General features: G+C 38.5%; 2 protein-coding genes across 3 annotated transcripts; both read left to right on the forward strand.

Moving 5' to 3' along the window:
* Positions 1-1,194: 1,194 nt before the first annotated feature.
* LOC306891415 (macrophage mannose receptor 1-like) lies at positions 1,195-2,645 on the forward strand. Its single transcript, XM_079451642.1, has 4 exons — positions 1,195-1,548; positions 1,629-1,955; positions 2,060-2,151; positions 2,336-2,645. The coding sequence occupies exons 1-4, from the start codon at positions 1,245-1,247 to the stop codon at positions 2,405-2,407; spliced, it is 795 nt and encodes a 264-aa protein (XP_079307768.1). The 5' UTR covers positions 1,195-1,244; the 3' UTR covers positions 2,408-2,645.
* Positions 2,646-9,375: 6,730 nt separating this feature from the next.
* Positions 9,376-11,459, forward strand: LOC306892596 (macrophage mannose receptor 1-like). 2 transcript variants are annotated; one of them, XM_079453746.1, is made up of 5 exons: positions 9,376-9,504; positions 9,581-9,940; positions 10,029-10,355; positions 10,473-10,564; positions 10,725-11,459. In XM_079453746.1, the coding sequence occupies exons 1-5, from the start codon at positions 9,432-9,434 to the stop codon at positions 10,788-10,790; spliced, it is 918 nt and encodes a 305-aa protein (XP_079309872.1). In that variant the 5' UTR covers positions 9,376-9,431; the 3' UTR covers positions 10,791-11,459. The 2 variants fall into 2 exon arrangements, with proteins under 2 accessions (XP_079309872.1, XP_079309871.1); XM_079453745.1 differs by having other exon boundaries at positions 9,378-9,504; positions 9,578-9,940.
* Positions 11,460-20,914: the final 9,455 nt, after the last annotated feature.

Consider the following 20,914-nt stretch of genomic DNA (forward strand, 5'->3'; position numbering starts at 1 on the left):
TCATGAGCATTAGCATGATTTTAAAGGGGCTATGACATAGTTATATGCTGAATTTCAGCCTAAATACGTTATTTTATGTTTTTTATGCTTCCACACTCCTAGAAATAAAGGAGCTTAAAAGGTTCTTCACAGAAGAACCCGTTTTGGTTCAACATGCCATTCAATCCAAGGTTCTTTAAAGAACCATCTTTTTCTTTCTATAATCTGGCCAAACCCATTGTCGCAAACAAATAACATTTTTGAAACAAAGGTTTTTCGGATGTTAAGGGTCCTTTATGCAACCATTTAGGAACAAAAAGTGTCTTCTATGGCATTGTGAAGCACCTTTATTTTTTAAGAGTGGAATTAGAATTGTTCAGAGCAACCTTATATAAAGAATTAAATATATATAAACTGTATATATATATATACATATACATATATATGTATATGTATACATATATATCATGCTATTGTGTTTATATATATATAAACACAATAGCATGATATATATGTATTTTTTTAAGGACATCAAGACTCTCCAAAAAACACAGACACAAATGGGAGTTGTTTTTTCCTGTATATAAAGCACAATAACATCCCCGTACCATTCATTTCCAATTGTGTTTGAATCAGTTGTTTTGCACGGCATTGTGGGAATTTTTATGAAGAAAACATTTCAGTTCACGGAAAGGATTACACCGCTCTTAAAAGGATCAGCTCCTTGATCAGATTCATTGACTATAAAACAAGGAATCCTATTAAGATGAACCCCAAGACTGACAGCCTGAAATGATGAGGAACCTTGTTTTCGATCTTTTTCCAGTGTGTAAAAGACATTTTGAAATCAACTTCAACTTGACCTCAACAATGGAAATTAGGTATTTGAATTTAAAATGTAAAGGTAATGTGGATGTGTTCATGTTACATAGGCGGGGTAACATATGTGAACTAGATATAGGAAGAAGTTCTAACACAGATGTTGCTGGAACATTATTAGTTGAACAAAGCATAAATTAACTTCTAGGGTAGAAATACTGTAACACCTCCAGTTACTGATGCTGAAACAGCATAGAGGAGCTGTGAGAGCAGTGATGGACATGAGCTTGTTTGTGCTGCTTCTGCTGTCAGGTTGGTGTCGTCCTTTAAATCTGTTTAATCACAAGTGCATGTGCACATGCATTTATTTAAACATGTTTATTTTAACAGGGCTTCTGTGTAGTGCTTCTGCTTTTAAGCGAAAGTACTCCTACATAAATCAGACCATGACATGGGCAGCAGCTCAGAGTTACTGCAGAGAGAAATATACTGATCTGGCTACTGTAGACTCTATAGATGATGTGAACAAGATGATAAATACAGTAAATGATGGATACAGTGGATCAGTGTGGATTGGACTGAAAAGAGGGACAAAGAAGCGTTGGGGTTGGTCTATTGGAGATGATACTATTTCACAGTTCAGTGCATGGGGTGTAGGGCATCCGGGTCTAGAACAATGTGCCTATTTTGCGAATGGATATTGGTACGATGCCGGGTGTTCAGCAACTCTGCACTTTGCTTGTTATGATGGTAAGTTTTCAGTTTGTAAGAGCAAAAGGTTTTTTTGAAGAACATTTGTGACCTGATTTTTGTTTTGCACCTTTAAATAGAAAATTTCGGGAACATCGTGATAAAGGAATGGAGAAGCTGGAGAGATGCTCAGACTTACTGCAGACAACATTACACTGATCTGGCCGTCATCCGCAGCCCTGAGGAGCATAAAAAGCTACATGCAATTGTTGGGGACGGGCCATGGGTCTGGATTGGTTTGTTCTGGAACCGTTGGCTCTGGTCTGATCAGTGGAGTCTCTTCTTTAGAAACTGGGCAGATGGATATCCCATATTAAATTATGACTGTGCTGCCATGTCAACAACTGACTCTGGGAAATGGGTTCAATATACCTGTGACCAACAGAATCGTTTTATCTGTTATGAAGGTAAGAAAATAAAATAATCTACTTTTTTATGTGTATTCCTGTGGTCACATATCTTTATTTTGATGGTAATTTTTATATAAATTTGTATATTTCTCTTGAAATAGTATACAAAAAGCAGATTATCAGACTGAACTTGTCCTGTGATGGAAACTGTGATTTGAATGATCCGTCACTACAGGCTGACATTCTGAATCAGGTTTGTCTTTGTCTTAAATACATTTTGTTATGTACGTACTGGGTTAAAGATTTTTCGAAAAGATAACAGTCAATATGACAACGAGAACCGCAATGGTTATTTTAGTAGCTGCTAAATTGGTAACGCCACATATCAGCTGCATTGTTTGACAAGTGCTATGATGTGTATCTTGCTGGTCTTACAGATAAAGAAAAAGCTTCAGACCATTGGACTTGGAAATTACATCACCTTAAACTGGAGAAAAGGAAGAGGTTAAGGGGCATTTCATCTTTCATATTTTCGAGGGTTTCGGGATTCTATGCAGCATTTTATTAATGAGTTCCAATGTCTTTAAATCTTCCCTTAATCCGGTTCTATTACATTTAAATTTATGAGAAGAGTTGTTGACAGATATGCACTCCTGCTGTTTGTTTTTCTTTCGATGAAGATTCCTGCCTGTCACATGTTTTCATTCTTATGTTTGAAATACAAATAAATAAAAGCAATTTTAAAGTATTTTTTGTTTATTGGGTCGGCTTGTACGATTTGTATCTGAGAGGCTTTCTATTTGGCAGATCAAAAAAGTGCTGGGATGTTTTTGCCCATGCTCGTCAGAACACACTGCTGGGTTATTTCCGATTATGGTTGGGTATAGGCAACCCAGCAATTGGGTAAATTTAACCCAGCATGTGTTCTGAATAGTATTTATAAAGCATTGGTCAAAAACATCTTTTAGAGAGAAATAACTTCTGGTAGTAGGACGTCCAACCTATGACTTCAGTGAGATTCGTCTTTTGATGTCACTTCCAAGATGGATGATAGTTCTACTTACAATGAGAATAGCTTAAAGCTACCTGATGTGGATTATTTATATTAAATGTATAAAAAATTTTTTTACATTTTCTTTGTTTTATTTTTTTCTCCACTACTAAATCACATTTACAGTACATTTCTCAACCAATTTTCAAATCTGTAATCTTTTTGCGCTGAAGATGTGAGAACTGCAAGGCAAGAAAGCATTTTCCAAATTACACAGCTTCTGAAATGGTCAACTCCATGCCATGCCATGTAAAGAACTCCATGCCATGTAAAGAACTTTGTGTTCCTTTTCTTTGTTTATGCACTTGACCTTGACAGTGGAAATCAGCTATTTGAATTTAAAATGCGTAAAGGTACTGTCACATGGGCGGGGTGACAGTATGAGACCTAGATAAGGGAAGGGCGTTTTAACACATATGGAGTTGTAACTCCATCGGTTAACCACATATATATTAACTACTGCTGTGAATGTGCACATGCATTTATTTCAACAAGTGCAGTGCTTCTGACATGACATGGGCATCCTAGTGGTTTCCATCAAGCACAATTTTGCCAGTGGTTATTGGTACGATGCAGAATGTTCGAAACCTCTCCACGTTCCCTGTTACGATGGTAAGTTATCAGTTGTTTATCTGTGCGAAGTTTAAGACGAGCTGAGACCTGATTTTTGACTCCATCTTTCAATAGAAAGTGTCGGGAACATTGTAAGTAAGTAATTGAGAACATGGAAATAAATACTACTTTGATGTGTTATTCTTGTGTTCACACATCTTTATTTTGAGGGCGATTTTAATTTATACTTTATATTTTATATTAAAAAGCAGATTTGTTTTTACTGCATGCTCTGAATCAGGTTTGTATTTATCTTTAGTTTTATACGTACATTAATGCAGTTTGTCAAGAACGCATTTTGGGTAGAAGAGTTTAAGAAAAGAGAATTCTCAGTCAATATAACAACATAAGTATTATTCGTTATTTTTGTAGCCGGTAAATTGGTCATGGTCACTCTTGCCACACATATCAGCTGTATTGTTGGATAGTTTTAATGTGTGTATCCGGTCTTACAGATACGTAAGAGGCTAGAGAGTGTTGGGCTGGGAAATTACATCATCTTGAACTGGAAAGTTAAGAGGCATTTCTTTTTAAGCGTAACTGTACAGCATATTCAAAATTATAAATGTGAAGAAATCTTCAGAGTCATGTTTTTCCAGCATTTATTAATTCTTATAAGTGTTAGTTCATGTCAAAACCGATTTTCATGTTAGGCATGATTCATGAAATATTGACACAATGTTTGGATTCTGGATTATTAAATGCTGCACTTCAAAATAACTCTTAATAAATTCTGTAGAAATATTGTTCTTAGAATAGATAGAATAGATATTGTTCTTCTCAAATAGAACATTATTGTAGATTCTTTGTTCTGTCCACATGCAGCCACGGAAGAAATTAAGAGATCATTTCAGAGACGCTTTTCTAATGTATTTATTTTTTCTATTTATAAGTATGTGTTTAGGTAAAATGATCATTTCTGTTTTATTCTTTTAACTACTAAAAATATGGTTAACCAAATTTCAAACGACAATTATTTCTATTTGCATTTAAATGCAGGAAATTTAAAACTGGAGAAACAGGTCGGAAAGATGCTCTTTATTTTTTCAGACCTCAAATACCGCAAAGAGAACAAGTTCATATGGAAGGAATAATTGCCGACGACGTTCAAAAGTGAATGCACACGCCAGGGTGTTAATGTGCATTCAATTTCTATGTTGAACGAAGTCAATAATTCCGCTTATGACACGTTTACCACACCACGGTCAGGGGCGTAGCAAGCATTTCAAAAGTGAGGGCGAAGGATGTGATTTGTTTAGTTAACAATAAATACGATGAAAACTATAACAGAGGGATACAAAATGTATAACATACAATATATAAAAAGCTTCCCATTTAAATGAGTGATACTAGAATGGTATAAAAACACACTAGGAACACACAAAAAATAAGACAAAACAGTAGACTTGCAAAAGTATCACAAATACTTTAATTATCCCTTGGGGCTTTTTTCCCTTACTCGGGACATGTTGAGGATACAAAATCAGTTGAGTTTGCTTCTGTTACAATTTGTTCAAGGTTGACGACCATTTTGGCTTAAAATGACTGCGGTCTGTTAAGACAGCTGCGAAGGCTATAACACACCGTTGCCATGAAATACGGAGCGTTGCTATGGACAACAGCAATATAATCGTTTTTAAATAAATATTTTGTGTCAAATTATTGATTAATTTGGTAGGCAGCCATGTAACTGTCAACATTGAGATTTGAAATAAGGGAAATTTTATAAACAACACCACCACCCCCCGCCCGTCTCTCATTATTTAAATGTATTTTATTATGACACAATTCTTTACAAAACACAATTTACAAAATCACTCGTTGTCGAAGTGCAGAACATAGTTAACACATTTAAGTAGAACAAATACAATAAAGAAAGTAAATACAAATAATATTAAATAAGACATGTTAAGTAAAGGCACCCTACAGGCATGTCAAAGTTGTTTACATTTATATATTGTCCTCAGTCTTCAAATATTCGTAAAATAAAGTTACATGGAAGCTTAACAAATTATTATTACAAATGTTTTAATACATCTTCACATAGAGAGTAAATATTATCACTGGAATCTGAAGTTTCAAAGAAGCAAAGTGATCCCTCAATTCAATTTTTAACACCACTAAGGAAGGATTTCTATTTTTACATTAACATTTATGGATATGTTCGTCCATCCTCGGGATGCTTTTTATAGAAATATTAAAAATACGGGAGAAATACGGGACAATATTTAAACGGGATGATAGTGGGATAGCAAGGTAAATTACGGGACTTTCCCGGCCAAAACGGGATACTTGACAGGTATGAAGCGTATAGTGTATAGCCCGACGCGAATAAACATTATCCCTTAACTTACATAGCAATTAGTATTAGTCTAAAAACGAAATATAATAACGAAAACACTCGAAATGTCAACAAAACAATAATAGAACATCTTCCCAAACACATAACAGGCTTATTAAAAAAAGTAGGCTATCAGTGTTTATTAATTAATTTGGTTTTTCTATTGAGATTTATTCAATTTCAGTAAATGCATTCTATATTGTTTTTGACGCTTTATTTACTGAAATGAAACTGCACGTGTTTCCATTTACAGTAAAGTTTCACATTATCGTCAGATAAAGAGCAGGGTGCTATGTGCGGTGATGGCCTGTAGGCTACACTATAACCTTTCTGTGATTTTAGATTCATTCTTTCTTGTCCTCAAAGAGGACATTTGTTTCCACAGACTGTTCCATGTTACACATATCACAATAGCAGTGATGTCGCACTGTAAATCGGTCGACGGATCGAACCACTTGTTAGTTGTGCGTTACACTGAAACACAATGAACACCCATAGAACGTTCGTCTGCCAATCAGAATGAACCATTACACAGCCCATTGTATGACCAATTTTAAGCAATACAACAGTAATATTTGTGCATGTATTTTGGAAAATTAACAAATTCCATTTTTATGTGATTACCTTTTATCACATAAAAGTACATTTTATAGGTGTGCATGTAGATTTGTTAACACACTCTTTGGCTTCATTTACCTTTATGTTTTTTGTCAATTCTATTTTTATTGCACATTTTAAATGCTTATTGCAAAGAGCAAATGGATTGCCTGTTCAACGATATGTGTCATGAACATATTTCTAATGTCATTTTTAAAGAAGACCCAAACCATATACTGTAGACTAATTTAAAGTTTTTTGTGTTAGTTTCCTTATTTTCTAAACTGAGCTATTTATTTGAATTGCATGTTGAATAGTAAATTATACTTTCAACAAGCCAAATCACTTTTATTGTCACATCACCTCAGCACAAGTGCCTTGGGGAGTGACATTCTTGAGGGCGTGCCCCAGAAAGTGCAGAAACAATTTACATATAGACCATACCATTTACATACTAACAGACTTATACAGATGACTTTGTGCAATATGCACATATATATACTCAGTGCACACAGTGTAGTATTAGACATACTTACAGTTATCAATACACGTTATACACCGTTTGTAAACATTCTACATTATGTACACATATTTACACACAATAGTATGCGAAGGTGCAGCAGATTATACATAAAATGGATAAGCAAATGTCATGGATGGATGGTGGTAGCAGATAGATTGTTGTATGGTTATGTGGTCGCACAACCCTTTGCAGAGCGTTGTGGTTGCCAGCGGTGCTGTTTCCAAAGCAGGCGGTGATGCAGCCAGTCAGAATGCTTTCCACAGTGCAGGGGTCTCATTATAACCGTTGCGTATTCACAAAAAAGGCACTGAAACAGGCGTACGCCACTTCAGACGCAAAAATTGTGATTCGTAAAAACAAACTTGACGGGAATATTTGCGTACCTGCACGCAAACTGTGACCCATGCGTACAAACATTTTGGAGACAGAGCAGTTTTGGCGACAACCGTTGGTGAGCTGAGCGATTGATGGTAGATTAATGAAATTAAACACATTGAATTTGAAAAGTTGCACATATAGACCTATCCATATAACCATAAACATACAAATCACTTTCAATCCTCATTATGCGTCCTAATCATAAAACATGCATGTCCACAATACCAATTTATTTCCTGCGCAAACAAAGCTTGATGTGGAAGCATATAATTCTGTTAATTTGACATAGGTCTGGGATTTCACAGCCATCACTGAGCTCCGTAATGCCTGCTGTTTTGAAACAGATTATTAAAATGACAAATCGATTTCCTTACACTATTGGGAAACAGGCCAATATCAAAAGGCAATTTGCAGCAATGTCCAGATTTCCAAATGTAATCGGCGCAATTGACTGCACTCATATTGCTATATGGGCTCCACGTGAAAACGAGTTAATTTATGTGAATCGAAAACATGTGCATTCCATAAATGTGCAAGTGTTTTTGAGGCCAACATGATTTTTACAAACGTTGTGATGCGATGGCATGTTTCAACACATGACTTGTTTATTGTAGTGTACAGCAGCGTAGGGAATAGACTTGAGGCAGGTGCTGTGCGCGATGGGTGGCTTCTTGGTAAGTGAAAACTAAATAATGTTCTGTTTTCTAACAGTTCAAGCCTAATGTAAAATTAATCTGTTATACTGGTAGGTGACAGCGGTTACCCCTGAGATGTTGGCTCCTCACCCCAATTCCAAACTCTCAGAGTGCCGAGCAAATACGTTACAATGATGCCCATGCTCGGCACTCTGTAGTTGAGAGAGCCATTGGCCTCCTCAAGTGTAGATATGGCGTTGCGTTGATGTTTCGGGTGGTAGACTTTTATATCAATCAAAAAAAGTCTGCCAGATCATCATGGGATGCACCATTCTACACAACATGGCACAGAGGAATGGTGGCACTCCCCCCTCTGACCTCCCTTACCTCCAGCATGAGGACCCTGACCCACACCCCCCTCCCCATCATGAACAGCATCATCAGGGAGCAAGGATCCGCGAGGAAATAATGCAGCATTTTTGAAGGAACAACACAAAGGTTCATTTTTTAACAAGATCTTTTTATGTAGACGCAAGGTCGCCCAAAACAACCCTTATTTGTTTTAGCTCATCTGCTATAATTGTAATTGCGTCAATAGTGTCCCTCCCTTAACACCCGGCCACTTCCAACCGTACCATGGGGTCTGGACGCACTCCTGCTGGGGACCTCCATATGGTTGAAAGGGGGTGGCTAAAGGGCGGGAGGTCGATTTTCACGTGCGCAAATTATCAGGTAGACTGTGATTTATAAATGGAAATTATAAAACGGTTTTATAAGTCTCAATTTTTGTTTGGGTTCGCCATTTTTGGCATTCGGGCACACGTACACTTTTAGCAAGGATCCTACACACAGTTTTATAAATGAGACCCCAGGTGTAGAATGTTGTAAGGATCCTGGGGCTCATTCCACACTTCTTCAGCCGTCTCAGGAAGGAGTACATAATAAATAAGTTATGATTTATGAAAACAAACATAGAATGATAATTAAAAACTATGTAGAAATGTGTGATGAAAATCTAATTTACTGGGTCAAATCAAATTTAAATTAACTGTCTGTGAACTAAAGAGTTTATTTGTTTATTTGCTTACTGGGAGGATTAAAACAAATTTTAACATTTTCTGATATATTTTTAAGTACCCTATATAGAGAGCGAGCAATCTGCACCCTGACTCGCAGCCTAAAAAAAGTATATTATTTGCTATACCATGTGTAAAAGACAATAAAATTTGATCTTGACAATGGAAATAAGCTATTTGAATTCAAAGTAAAGGTGTTTCCTGGGCGGGATCACAGTACTTGAACTAAGATTAGGGACAACCCAGTGATGTTCTGACACAGATTAAGTTGCAACGCCGGTAAAAACACTGTAACACATCCATTTTCTCTTATTGCAGTAATGCTGAATAATCATAGAGGAGCTGTGAGAACAGTCATGGACAAGAGTTTGTTTGTGCTGTTTCTGCTGTCAGGTTGGTGTCGTCATTTCAATCTGTTTTCAAAAGTGTATGCGCACATGCATTTATATTTACATGTTCATTTTAGCAGGTTTTTTGTGTAGTGCTTCTGGTTTTCTGCGAAAGTACTACTACATAAATGAGAGCATGACTTGGGCAGCAGCTCAGAGTTTCTGCAGAGAGAAATACACGGATCTGGCTACTGTAGACTCTATAGATGATGTGAACAGGATGATAAAAACAGTGAATGATGGATACAGAGGATCGGTGTGGATTGGACTGAAAAGAGGAACAGAGAAACGTTGGGGTTGGTCTATTGGAGATGATACTATTTCACAGTTCAGTGCATGGGGTGTAGGGCATCCGGGTCTAGAACAATGTGGCTACTTTGCCTTTGGATATTGGTACAGTTTGGAATGTTCATCACTATTGATATTTGCCTGCTACGATGGTAAGTCAGTTGTCATCATCTGTGCAAATCTTTTGTTTAGCTGTAAAGAAGAGCTGAAACTTGATACTTGCATTGCATATTTAAATAGAAAATGTCGGGAACATCGTGATAAAGGAATGGAGAAGCTGGAGAGATGCTCAGACTTACTGCAGACAACATTACACTGATCTGGCCGTCATCCGCAGCCCTGAGGAGCATAAAAAGCTACATGCAATTGTTGGGGACGGGCCATGGGTCTGGATCGGTCTGTTCTGGAACCCTTGGCTCTGGTCTGATCAGTGGAGTCTCTTCTTCAGAAGCTGGGCAGACGGATATCCCATATTCAATTATGACTGTGCTGCCATGTCAACAACTGACTCAGGGAAATGGATTCAATATACCTGTGACCAACAGAATCGTTTTATCTGTTATGAAGGTAAATTCACATTTGAAAGACCGAATAGTTTCAAGCAACAGATTATTCTTTAAATTGTGATACGTATTCATTTATCTCTATTTTGAGGATAATGTAAGTCTTTTTCTCTTGAAATAGTATGCAAAAAGCAGATTATCAGATTGAATTTGTCCTGTGATGGAAACTGCAATCTGAATGACCCTTCAATACAGACTGCCATTCTGAATCAGGTTTGTCAGAGTTTTTTCAAGTATGTACAAAACAGTCAATAAAACATCCGGCCGTAGCTGATTAAATGTGTTTAACAAACTGGTCACTTCTGATAACTTCCACACATAACTTCTGCACTGTTTGCCAAGTGGTTTGATGTATATTTTGCTGGTTTTACAGATAAGCAAAAAGCTACAGAGTGTTGGACTTGGAAATTACATCAGTTTAAACTGGAGAAAAAAGTAAAGTTCAAGAGGCATTTCATAAGAAGACATATGATGAAAACCAATCTGCAATGTACATTTCCAAACATATCATTATCATTTGTTATCTATACATGTAATACATTTTAGGTAAGTAATTTAAATGAGTAATATAAATTAATAGATGTGTTTTAGTGGGTCTCCTGACCCAAATTTTTACTAAACAATACTTAATCTAACAGATTAAGTATAATAAAGAATACGTTTTATTTAAATTTTATGGATGTGCATGTATATTGGTGAAAATGCTCCTAGCTTCTATGTTTTTTAACCAACAAGTTTTGTGTATTAAAAAGATTAAAGTCAAGTCAAGTCAACTTTATTTATATAGCGCTTTTTTAAAATTTTCTGTTACAAAGCAGCTGTACAAGAAAACATTGACTATAAGCAAAACATAAAAGGTTATGCAAGTCAAAACACAGGTCAAATATCAGACACACTATAAATTCCTACATGCAGTTTTCATTGAATAAGACTATAAAATTCTAGCAGCCAAACAGCACAAAACAGTATGCAAACGGTGGCGAGGAACCCAAAAGTAGATATTAACTTTTCAAGTTTTCTTTAATGTTCTTTTTGTTAGATTGTCTTTATGAAATGTTATAATGTTCTTAAATGAAATAAATAAAAAATTGCCTTATGTATGTTCATCATAAGCATTTGAATTGCAACATCATTGTATTCAGAAGGGTGTGTGTCCTGTTAATAGGTGCTCTGCAGTTGACAAAAGTCCTTTGTTTTTCGGTTGAAGGTTGTGTTCAGTCATGTGTGCTCATGTTTGAATTGTAAAGAAGCTACCATTGATTTGATTGCAAGATATCTGTGAAGGACTTTGTGTCCTATTCAAATCCTATTCACAAAAAGAGTCCTAAAGAGACCTGTGACATTCAATGGAAAGTTTAATGGAATTAACATGAGACCAACCGAACATTTTACAGCATAAATTAAAGCAACAAACAATAAAACAGAAACGAAAACATTAGCTGTAACCCACAGAATGTTGTGCATGCTGGGAACTCAATTATATGAACATAACCTGCACAGTTCTCTCATTTGTAGTTTATTTTTAAAGTTTTTCCTAAAAGAATATTGTTTTGTTAATCTAAAATTCACCCACTAATACAGGTACAGTATACTTCCAATCTAAAGTCATTCTTATGCTAAATGTAATGTTTTGTTAACAAAAATAAGTTTTGCTTTCAGAAAACATTCCACATTTTGGAAGTCCTTACTGTAGAATAAGTGAATTTCATGTGTTCTGCAGGCAGGCCAGTAGGGAGTTCTAAAAGTGGGAGGAAAAAACTATGTAATTGAATTGATTTATATGTATTTAAATAAGTGAAAAACACAAAAAGGTACTTCACTGTTTTGCTTGCTAGGATCATTATGGAATTTGCCAAAGCATCTAAAAAACAAATAGCTAAGACGTGACAACACAGCTAAAGGTCTGTACAGTATATAATTTTTTTATCCCAGATCTACCCATACAGAAAAACACATAAAATGAGCATACCCAGTTGTGGTTATTTGTGAAATATTTACGCCAGAAGTTTACACGTCCGCCGTGTAAAAAAAAGCAGATGATGTTTACAACTCTAGTTTACAAAGCACAAACATAAAGTGCACAAAAGAAATTTAATTACTGTAATTGTGAGAGTGACACACTGTCTGTTGTGGTTTTATTATTGTCAACCTGTTTTAATTGAAATGGTGTAAGTGAGAATAGTAATAATAAAGTGGCCAAATTCAGTTTTGTAATATGTACCCATCAATGCATCCATGGAACACCATCCTCCATCTAACCAATTTATGATTTCCATCAATGTGACTGTCAATAGAGGAATTTGCAATAATTAAACTTGGATATGCTTTATCATCACCGTTGCCGGCGGGTGATGTATCTTAGACTGAGACCGGACCATTTACAGGTAAATCATTTTAATAATGTAATGTGTAGTGTTCATTTTAAACTAGGTGTAATAATTGCTGCTAACTATTCATGTATTATGTTATGTAACTGTGATGTTATATAATAAAATAACAATAAAAATATAATACTGTGGTGGAATGTAACAAGGTATTTACTCTGCATATGTATTACTGTAATGTACCATTAGTAAAAAACTAAATAGTAAAACCCATCAGGGACCCTTTTCTGATAAATATTAATTTCATTTTGATACTTAAGGTACATACAAAAAATGTATGACTTGTAGTAAGACTTTCACCAATTACGATAGATAGATTAGTCTCCAGAGTGTTTTGAATGCCACATTCCACTTTCTACCTAAGGCTATGCATGACTCCGCTGCAAGACCAAGACCAAGACCAAGACCAAGACCAAGACCAAGATAATAGCGGAATCATGACAGGTGCCCACTGACTATGATCTCATCTATGATACCCATATAAAATGTCTTGTAGAATGATTTTGCATGTCCAAATGTTTATGGTGTGATTCCTTTTAGCTTTATACTTATGTCTTTCTGAACACATTTTACTGACATGGTAGCAGTCGATTGCATTAGCTATGCAAACCTGTTGAAAGACAATGTGGTAGACAGTGTAAATATAAAGGCAATTACTCTGGAGACCACTCCAAAAGATGTCTCACTGACAGAGAACACCAGGATCTTTACTGTGGCAGGCCATCCAGGTCCAGCAGTACGACCTTGTTGACTCCCTGTAAATCTAATAAATGTGTCGTGTCTACTGCTCACTGGAAAATCTGTTTAGCATTGGGACACTTCAATTCAACCTGCATTTTGTAAATCGTTTTGGTTTATTGTTAACTTCTTTGTTGTTTTTTCCCTGGTGTAAAGAGTTAAATAAATAATATACTAAACTGCTTTATTGATTCATTCAGAGAGTGGGTGACATGTCCAGTCTGCATGTAACATATATACATAAACTCTTTTATCACATGTTCAACATATTTCTTGACATATATTTATTTAATTTATCAACTAATTTCAAGAGTAGCGAAAACAGTCTATCCGTTCTCTCCCTGCTCTCCTCTGCCTCTATCTGCATCATAATATCCTCCTTGATGAAATCAATTGGATCTTTCTCTCTTGCTGTTCCAAGGCCCATTTTTTTCTGAAATTGTTCTGAAACAAGAAAAAAGGAGTGAACCTTATGATTATACAAAGTCACAGAGTTCACATATTGTCACGAATGCCAGTGAAGAATCCACTGTCGGCCACCGGAGGTCTCACTCCCCTGAGCATTAGCTTTGGCAAAGAACTACATTTCCCAAAAAGCCACATGCTGGGACTGAGTACTGCACACCTGATCATCATCATCACCAGACTATTTAAACCAGGGGTGTCAAACTCATTTTAGGGTAAGGGCCGGATGGAGAGAAAAGTGACAATGTGCGGGCCGAATCACCTTTTTTAAACCATATTGCACCAAATTACAAATGAATTAGCAAAAAAACTAGAAAGACATACTTTTCTGTAAAAGGTGCATTTAATAAATCCTCAGAACGGTTCAATAACACTCTTATTCCTCTTTGAAAAAACTATTTTGTTTAGGTAAAGGCAATCAAAACCCTTTCCTTTGAATATGAATATTTTTTGTCAGATACTTTTTAAACTAGTAATGACAAAAATGCAACAGACTCTATTTGTGTACAGACGGTCACATTAAATATGAACCATACAAGCTATACAATATAATTCACTAATAGGAAAAACTGCCTTAACATATTTAACAATTAGTACAGTAGTACAACTTCACTTTGGATATGAACATTAAATATATACTAGAAATTCCCTTTAACAACAAAAGATCTAGATCGCATCTGCATTATGATTTTAATTCCTGACATCTCTTTTCTTCAACCACATCAATCTCATGATGTCATTTAGCTGTCTGTTTGTGAGTCGAGAGCGCAGGTTGGACTTGTTAATGTTCATTACCGATTCTTGATGAATTCTCCCTCTGAAAACGGCTTTGATCCCGCTGCGATTTCGTTGGCAATCAAATAGCGTTACAGCTTCATCAGTCCCTGTTCTTTTTGTGATCATTGACTGCTTTTTTCCGAGGCTAAAGTTAAATTATTGACTTTTCGAAGTTGTCCAGTGTATTTATCATATTTCTCTGCGTATATCTATAGTGCCGTTTAATATTCTACTCGTTTTGCACAGCCACGGCTTGTGAGCAGATTAAACATACCGGCCTACCGTTGAACTCACAGAAGAAATACGTCTTCTTCCGTCAGTTTTCTTTATTTGGACATTTTAAAATCACTAGTCCTTGCCGCACAACTTAGCCGACTTTGTTTTCGAAATGTAGGCGGCGCTTTAGAATGCGCATGCTTGTTAGGGGTTCCGGCAGAAGCCCAATTAAATGATCAATGATAAAATAAAAAATTTAATTAAACAAAACATAATATGGAAGCGAAAACCTGATCGTATTAATAAACTTTAAATTAATTAAAATAATAATAAACTTTTATTTCATATTTGTATTATTTTTCAAATCTTCCCTCGGGCCGTATTGGACGCCTTATCGGGCCGGATACGGCCCGCGGGCCGTATGTTTGACACCCCTGATTTAAACCCTACCTGCCCATGCACACATTGTGAAGTCTTGTTTGCCCCGGCTACATTTGTGAGGGTTATATTATCCTTGTATTGTTTACTTGTGTTTGAACCCTGCCTGTATTACCGTTTATGACTCTTCTCTGCCTGCCCCTGACCTCCGTTGTACCTGGATACCTACCTCTGATGTTATCTGCCTGCCTTGACCTTTTGCCAGTTTTTGACTACGTCTGTAGCTCTGTCTCTGATATTGTTGTCTGCCCTGTTATTCTGATCCACGCCTGCTTTTACATTGAGCCTGCACTTATTTGTTAATAAAGCTGCATATGGATCCTACTCCGTCTGAGTCTTCGTTACACATATTTACAAGTCCATTTGGTTAAACGCCATGGCTGTGGGTTTGCACAAAAAATGTATAGGATAATGCAATGTAAGTCTACGAGTAGTGAGTAATCCGCCGCTTCAGATGATTTAGATCATTTTAACTGATTCATGAACCTATTCAAATGGGTTTGCCCATTCAATTAATGAATGAGCAATGCTAGGGAATGCCGGTAAGAAGAGACAACCTTGAAATAAACAACGCATTTTATAATGCATATTTTTCTATTACAAAAAGGCCTACTCAAGTCAGAGTAAAAGTACCCACTCATATTTTTGTTAAATGTTACTTAAGCAAATGTTACTTAGTAAATGTAGTGGGTAACTATCCTCCTATGCCCTTAACACTCTATCAACATTTTAATTTTAATACATTTTTGTCCATCTAATTATTCAATTAGAGTTAATGTCATTTTCAAGTTTATGTCAATAAGAATTGTCTCCATTAAGGTCAGGGTTCAGGAGAGATATGCTAAAACGAAAAGCTTTATTTTTGTTTTACAAAGGAAAGGAGCTGATGTTTGTTTCATTCGGAAACTCATGCCTGCAGAGTTGATATGCTTTTTGGAAGATTTAGTTGGGTTCTGACATTTGGTTTTCTTTTGGTGCCTCAAATTGAACAGCAGGTGTCGCTATTTTAAAGGATAGATTTTCTGGAAAGGTTATAAGTCACAAAACAGATAATCAGAGTCGTTGGATTGCTCTTCCTATTGATATAATTTGGCCGTTACACTATGACAGCGTTTCTTAAAGTGTGGGGAATAGAGACAAGTCGGTGGGGGGCAACAAACGGGTGGAAATGTTAAAAAATGTTTGCCCATCTCTATTAATTTCTTTATTTATTGACCATAACCTAAAAATATGGCTAACCGAACTAGCTTAAATTGTCCCCAGCGTTACTCGTAGTAATAGCATTTTTACGAGTAACAATTACAATTACAGAGCTCTATAACTCAATTTTTACAAGTAAGAATTATAATTAGAGAGCTCTATAATTAAATGATTACTAGTCATAAATCTCCATTGACTTCCATTCATTTTTAAATACAGAGCTCTCTAATCCATTTCTTATTAGTAAGAATCGAATTACAGAGCTCTGTAACCGGAATTCTTACTAGTATTTTTTTTTATTTAGCTTTCTAATCATAATTATTGCTAGTCAAAAATTTAATTAGAGAGCTCTGTAATTAAAATGAATGGAAGTCAATGGAGATATATGACTAGTAGGAATAGCATATTCAGCGCCATCTGATTACGCTGATCCTACCTTATGCAATATATTGTGTAATTTCTGAGCTGTTTTCTAATTTCTGAGCTGTTCTCTGTGGTTGCTTGCATCTTGCAAGGGGCCATGGACTAGCAGGCTCACAGGGTGCACTAAGGGGCATCTGGAATAAGCATCTTGCAGATATGGAGTATGGAGCATCATGAACAGGGGCCCATGAGATATATGGGCTCCCAAGGGAGCAGCTCTCAGGGGAGCATCTTGCAGGGTGTTGGGGCGCAGGACATGATATATTTGTTTTTACCAGGACATGAAAGAGGTATAGAATTTTGATATTTTTGTTTTTACCAGGACATGAAAGAGGTATAGAATTTTGATATATTTGTTTTGACATATTTTTGCATCTGGACACTTGGACTTGGTCAAGAAAGGCAGGAAATGTGTTCAGAGATGGGGTACATGATTAAGAGGCAGGCGACTAAGAGGTGCCTGCTACTGTTAAAAGTAAAAGAGACGCTTGCTGTTCTGCCTTCCATAAGAATGCATCCTATTTTGTATGTGATTACCTTATTTCTCATTCCTTTGTGTATGCTGCCACCTTCTGGTCTTTTGAGGTAACTGTTTAGTAATTAAGTACTACTTCCTGTTAACTTCCTGATTCACGTTTCAGTCGACCGCGAGTTTACACAGATGAACACGGTGCCAGCTATTTTCCGTTTTACGTTTGAGCTTTGGACATTATTTGTCTGTAAGTAGATGATTTGTGTTAGAGTATATTCCTCGTCATATCTCTTTAGTTTTCTTACTTATGTAACTTAGATATATGTTTTGTGCATACTTTAGTTAGCTAAGTTATGCTAGCTCTCGTTGGTCATGTGGTAAACGCTATTCCTAGCGATCTGTATGTGCTAAAGCTATGTGGTTAGCAACATAGCCGACTTGTATTTCATTTGTATCGTAATGTAAAACTTATATGTATTTTCTGAATTCTTTTACAGTTTTACAACAAAAAAGACAAAAGACAAAAAATAAACAAATTCAATCAGTCCTTGGATTTATTTGGAGCTTTGTCAAAGTGTTATCTAGCTGTCTAGTTCTGCCTGCTGGTGACGCAGTACGAGGGCAGCACAGTAAAAAGACAACAGCGCAGCGAGTTCAAACTCAAGAAGATAGCCCAGGAAGATGTCGCTACACATGGACAGACTGGAGGTGGATGCCGTCGAACAGGCACAAGGCGCAGCACCCCTAGAGCTACCCAAAGACGGCCATGAGGCAATCGAGAGGTTAGAGCCTTTCCGAACACCTGACTCCCGGTCTCAAATATCCAGAAGGTCCGGTGGATCAGCAATATCGTCAGCGGCTGCCAGAGCACGTGCCAAGTCAAAAGCAGCACAAGCCCAGGTGACTTTCGCTGAAAAAGAAGCAAGCGTGATGAGGCAGAAAGCTGAACTCGAAGCCAGTCTCCACGTTCTCATGAGCCAGAAGATGGCCGCCGCCGCCGAAGCAGCAGCTGCAGCATATGAGGATGAGGAGATTGAAAGCGGGGAGAAGCACTACGAGCCATACGTCCCAAGTAAGCCTTTCAATGCCTGTGAACGTACAGGCAACTACGTCCAGCAGCACTCAGCGATGTTCGGCAGAGAACCACCGCCGCCAACGCATGTCCCGTTGGATGCCTACAGACCACCGCCGCCAACGCATGTCCCGCTGGATGCCTACAGATCACCGCCGCCAACACACGCGCCTCTGGATGCCTACAGACAACACCATCGACACACTGGAGCAGCTGCTCGCACGAACCCAATGCCGAGAGTCAACAACATAAAGAAAGAACAGCTAAGTGAACCGTCTCCATTCAAGTCTTGCCCGCAGCCGCCTCATCCAAGTCCCAGTCCGAACAATAGATACTCCCCCGAGCCACAGCCAGCACAAGACCTCGCCAGGTACCTCATGCGGCGAGACCTGGTGAGCTCCGGTCTCCTACAGTTCGATGACCGTCCTGAACACTACTGGTCATGGAAAGCATCCTTCCTCAGTGCCACCCAGGACTTGAATCTGACACCTAGGGAAGAACTGGATCTGCTGGTAAAGTGGCTAGGTGCAGACTCAGCAGAGCAAGCGCAGAGAATCCGCTCAGTGCATGTCTTTAATCCTGCTGCAGGCCTCCACATGGTGTGGCAACGTGTGGAGGAATGCTATGGGACACCAGAAGCCGTAGAACACGCACTCTTTAAAAAGATAGAAGAGTTTCCCAAGCTAACCAACAAGGACAATGCCAAATTCAGAGAACTCGGTGATATCCTCCTTGAACTGGAGTGTGCCAAAGAAGAAGGATACCTACCAGGCCTCGCCTGTCTAGATACAGCTCGCGGCGTGAATCCGATCGCAGAAAAGCTACCCTATAGCCTGCAAGAGAGGTGGATAACCATGGGATCCAAGTTCAAAGAAGAGCATGGAGTAGCCTTCCCGCCATTCTCTCTCTTCTCTCAATTCGTCCGGCGACAGGCCAAAGTGAGGAATGACCCAAGCTTCGCCATCGCCACCTCCAACAGCAACGTGCCACAGAAAGCAGAAAAAGCCACGAGGCACAGCCACAAAGCCCCAGTAAGTGTGCACAAGACCGATGTCACACCCAAGTACACTGTAGGTGACGGCTCTGTGGAGAAGAGAACGAGTGGACCAGACCGCGAGTGCCCGATACACAGGAAGCCTCACCCACTCAGAAAGTGTAGGACCTTTAGATCCAAACCTATTGAAGAACGTAAGGCTTACTTGATAGACAACCGCATCTGCTTTAAGTGCTGTGGGTCAACTCAGCATATGGCGAAAGACTGCAAAGCATCAATCAAATGTGATGAGTGCAACAGTGAGAGGCACATCACGGCTCTACACCCAGGCCCTCCTACATCCAGCGAGAGAGCTCACACGGAGAAGGAGGAAAGCGGGAAGCCAGATGAAGACGCACCCACAGTTACATCCAAGTGCACAGAGATATGCGGCAATGCAGACAGCCCACGCTCATGTGCTAAGATCTGCCTGATTAATGTCTATCCTGCTGGGAGAAAAGACAAAGCTGTCAAGATGTATGCAGTGCTGGATGAACAGAGTAACAAGTCACTCGCAAAGTCAGAGTTCTTCAGCCTCTTCGGCATCAAAGCCAGTCCAGCTCCTTACACACTGAAGACCTGCGCGGGGACAACAGAGACCTCCGGCAGGCGAGTCAATAACTTCATGCTTGAATCTATGGATGGGAAACTGCAACTCCCTCTCCCCACACTAATCGAGTGTGACATGGTGCCGGATGATAGATCTGAAATCCCGTCTCCTGATGTCGCAAAGCACCACCCTCACCTACAGCCTGTGGCGAACAAGATTCCAGCTGTGGACCCAGACACCCCCATCCTCATGCTCCTGGGAAGAGACATCCTCAGAGTTCACAAGGTGCGTGAGCAAATCAACGGGCCACACAACGCTCCTTATGCGCAACGGCTGGACCTGGGCTGGGTCATCGTGGGTGCCGTCTGTCTGGGGGCAGCCCACAAACCAGCCGAAGTCAACGTGTACAAAGCCAATGTGCTGCATAACGGCAGAACATCCTTCCTCCATCCCTGTCCAAACAACATCCAGGTAAAGGAAGGCCACAGCAGCACATCGCAGCGACACAACCCTCTCTCACACACCCGTGAAGAAGACACAGGCTGGGCAACGAGCACAGACAGCCTCGGCCTTTCTGTGTTTGAGAGCTCCAGAGACGACAACAAGACAGCGTTGTCAGTGGATGACAAAGCGTTCCTGACCATCATGGACAGAGAGGTCTTCCAGGACGACGACCACAGCTGGGTAGCACCCCTGCCGTTCCGGTCGCCACGACGACCCCTTCCAAGCAACAGGGAACAAGCAGTCAAACGCTTTGGATCGCTCATAAAGACCCTGGAGAAAAAGCCAGAAATG

Source organism: Barbatula barbatula, assembly GCF_947034865.1.
Source record: "Barbatula barbatula genome assembly, chromosome: 3".
In the NCBI taxonomy this organism is placed as follows: Eukaryota; Metazoa; Chordata; class Actinopteri; order Cypriniformes; family Nemacheilidae; genus Barbatula; species Barbatula barbatula.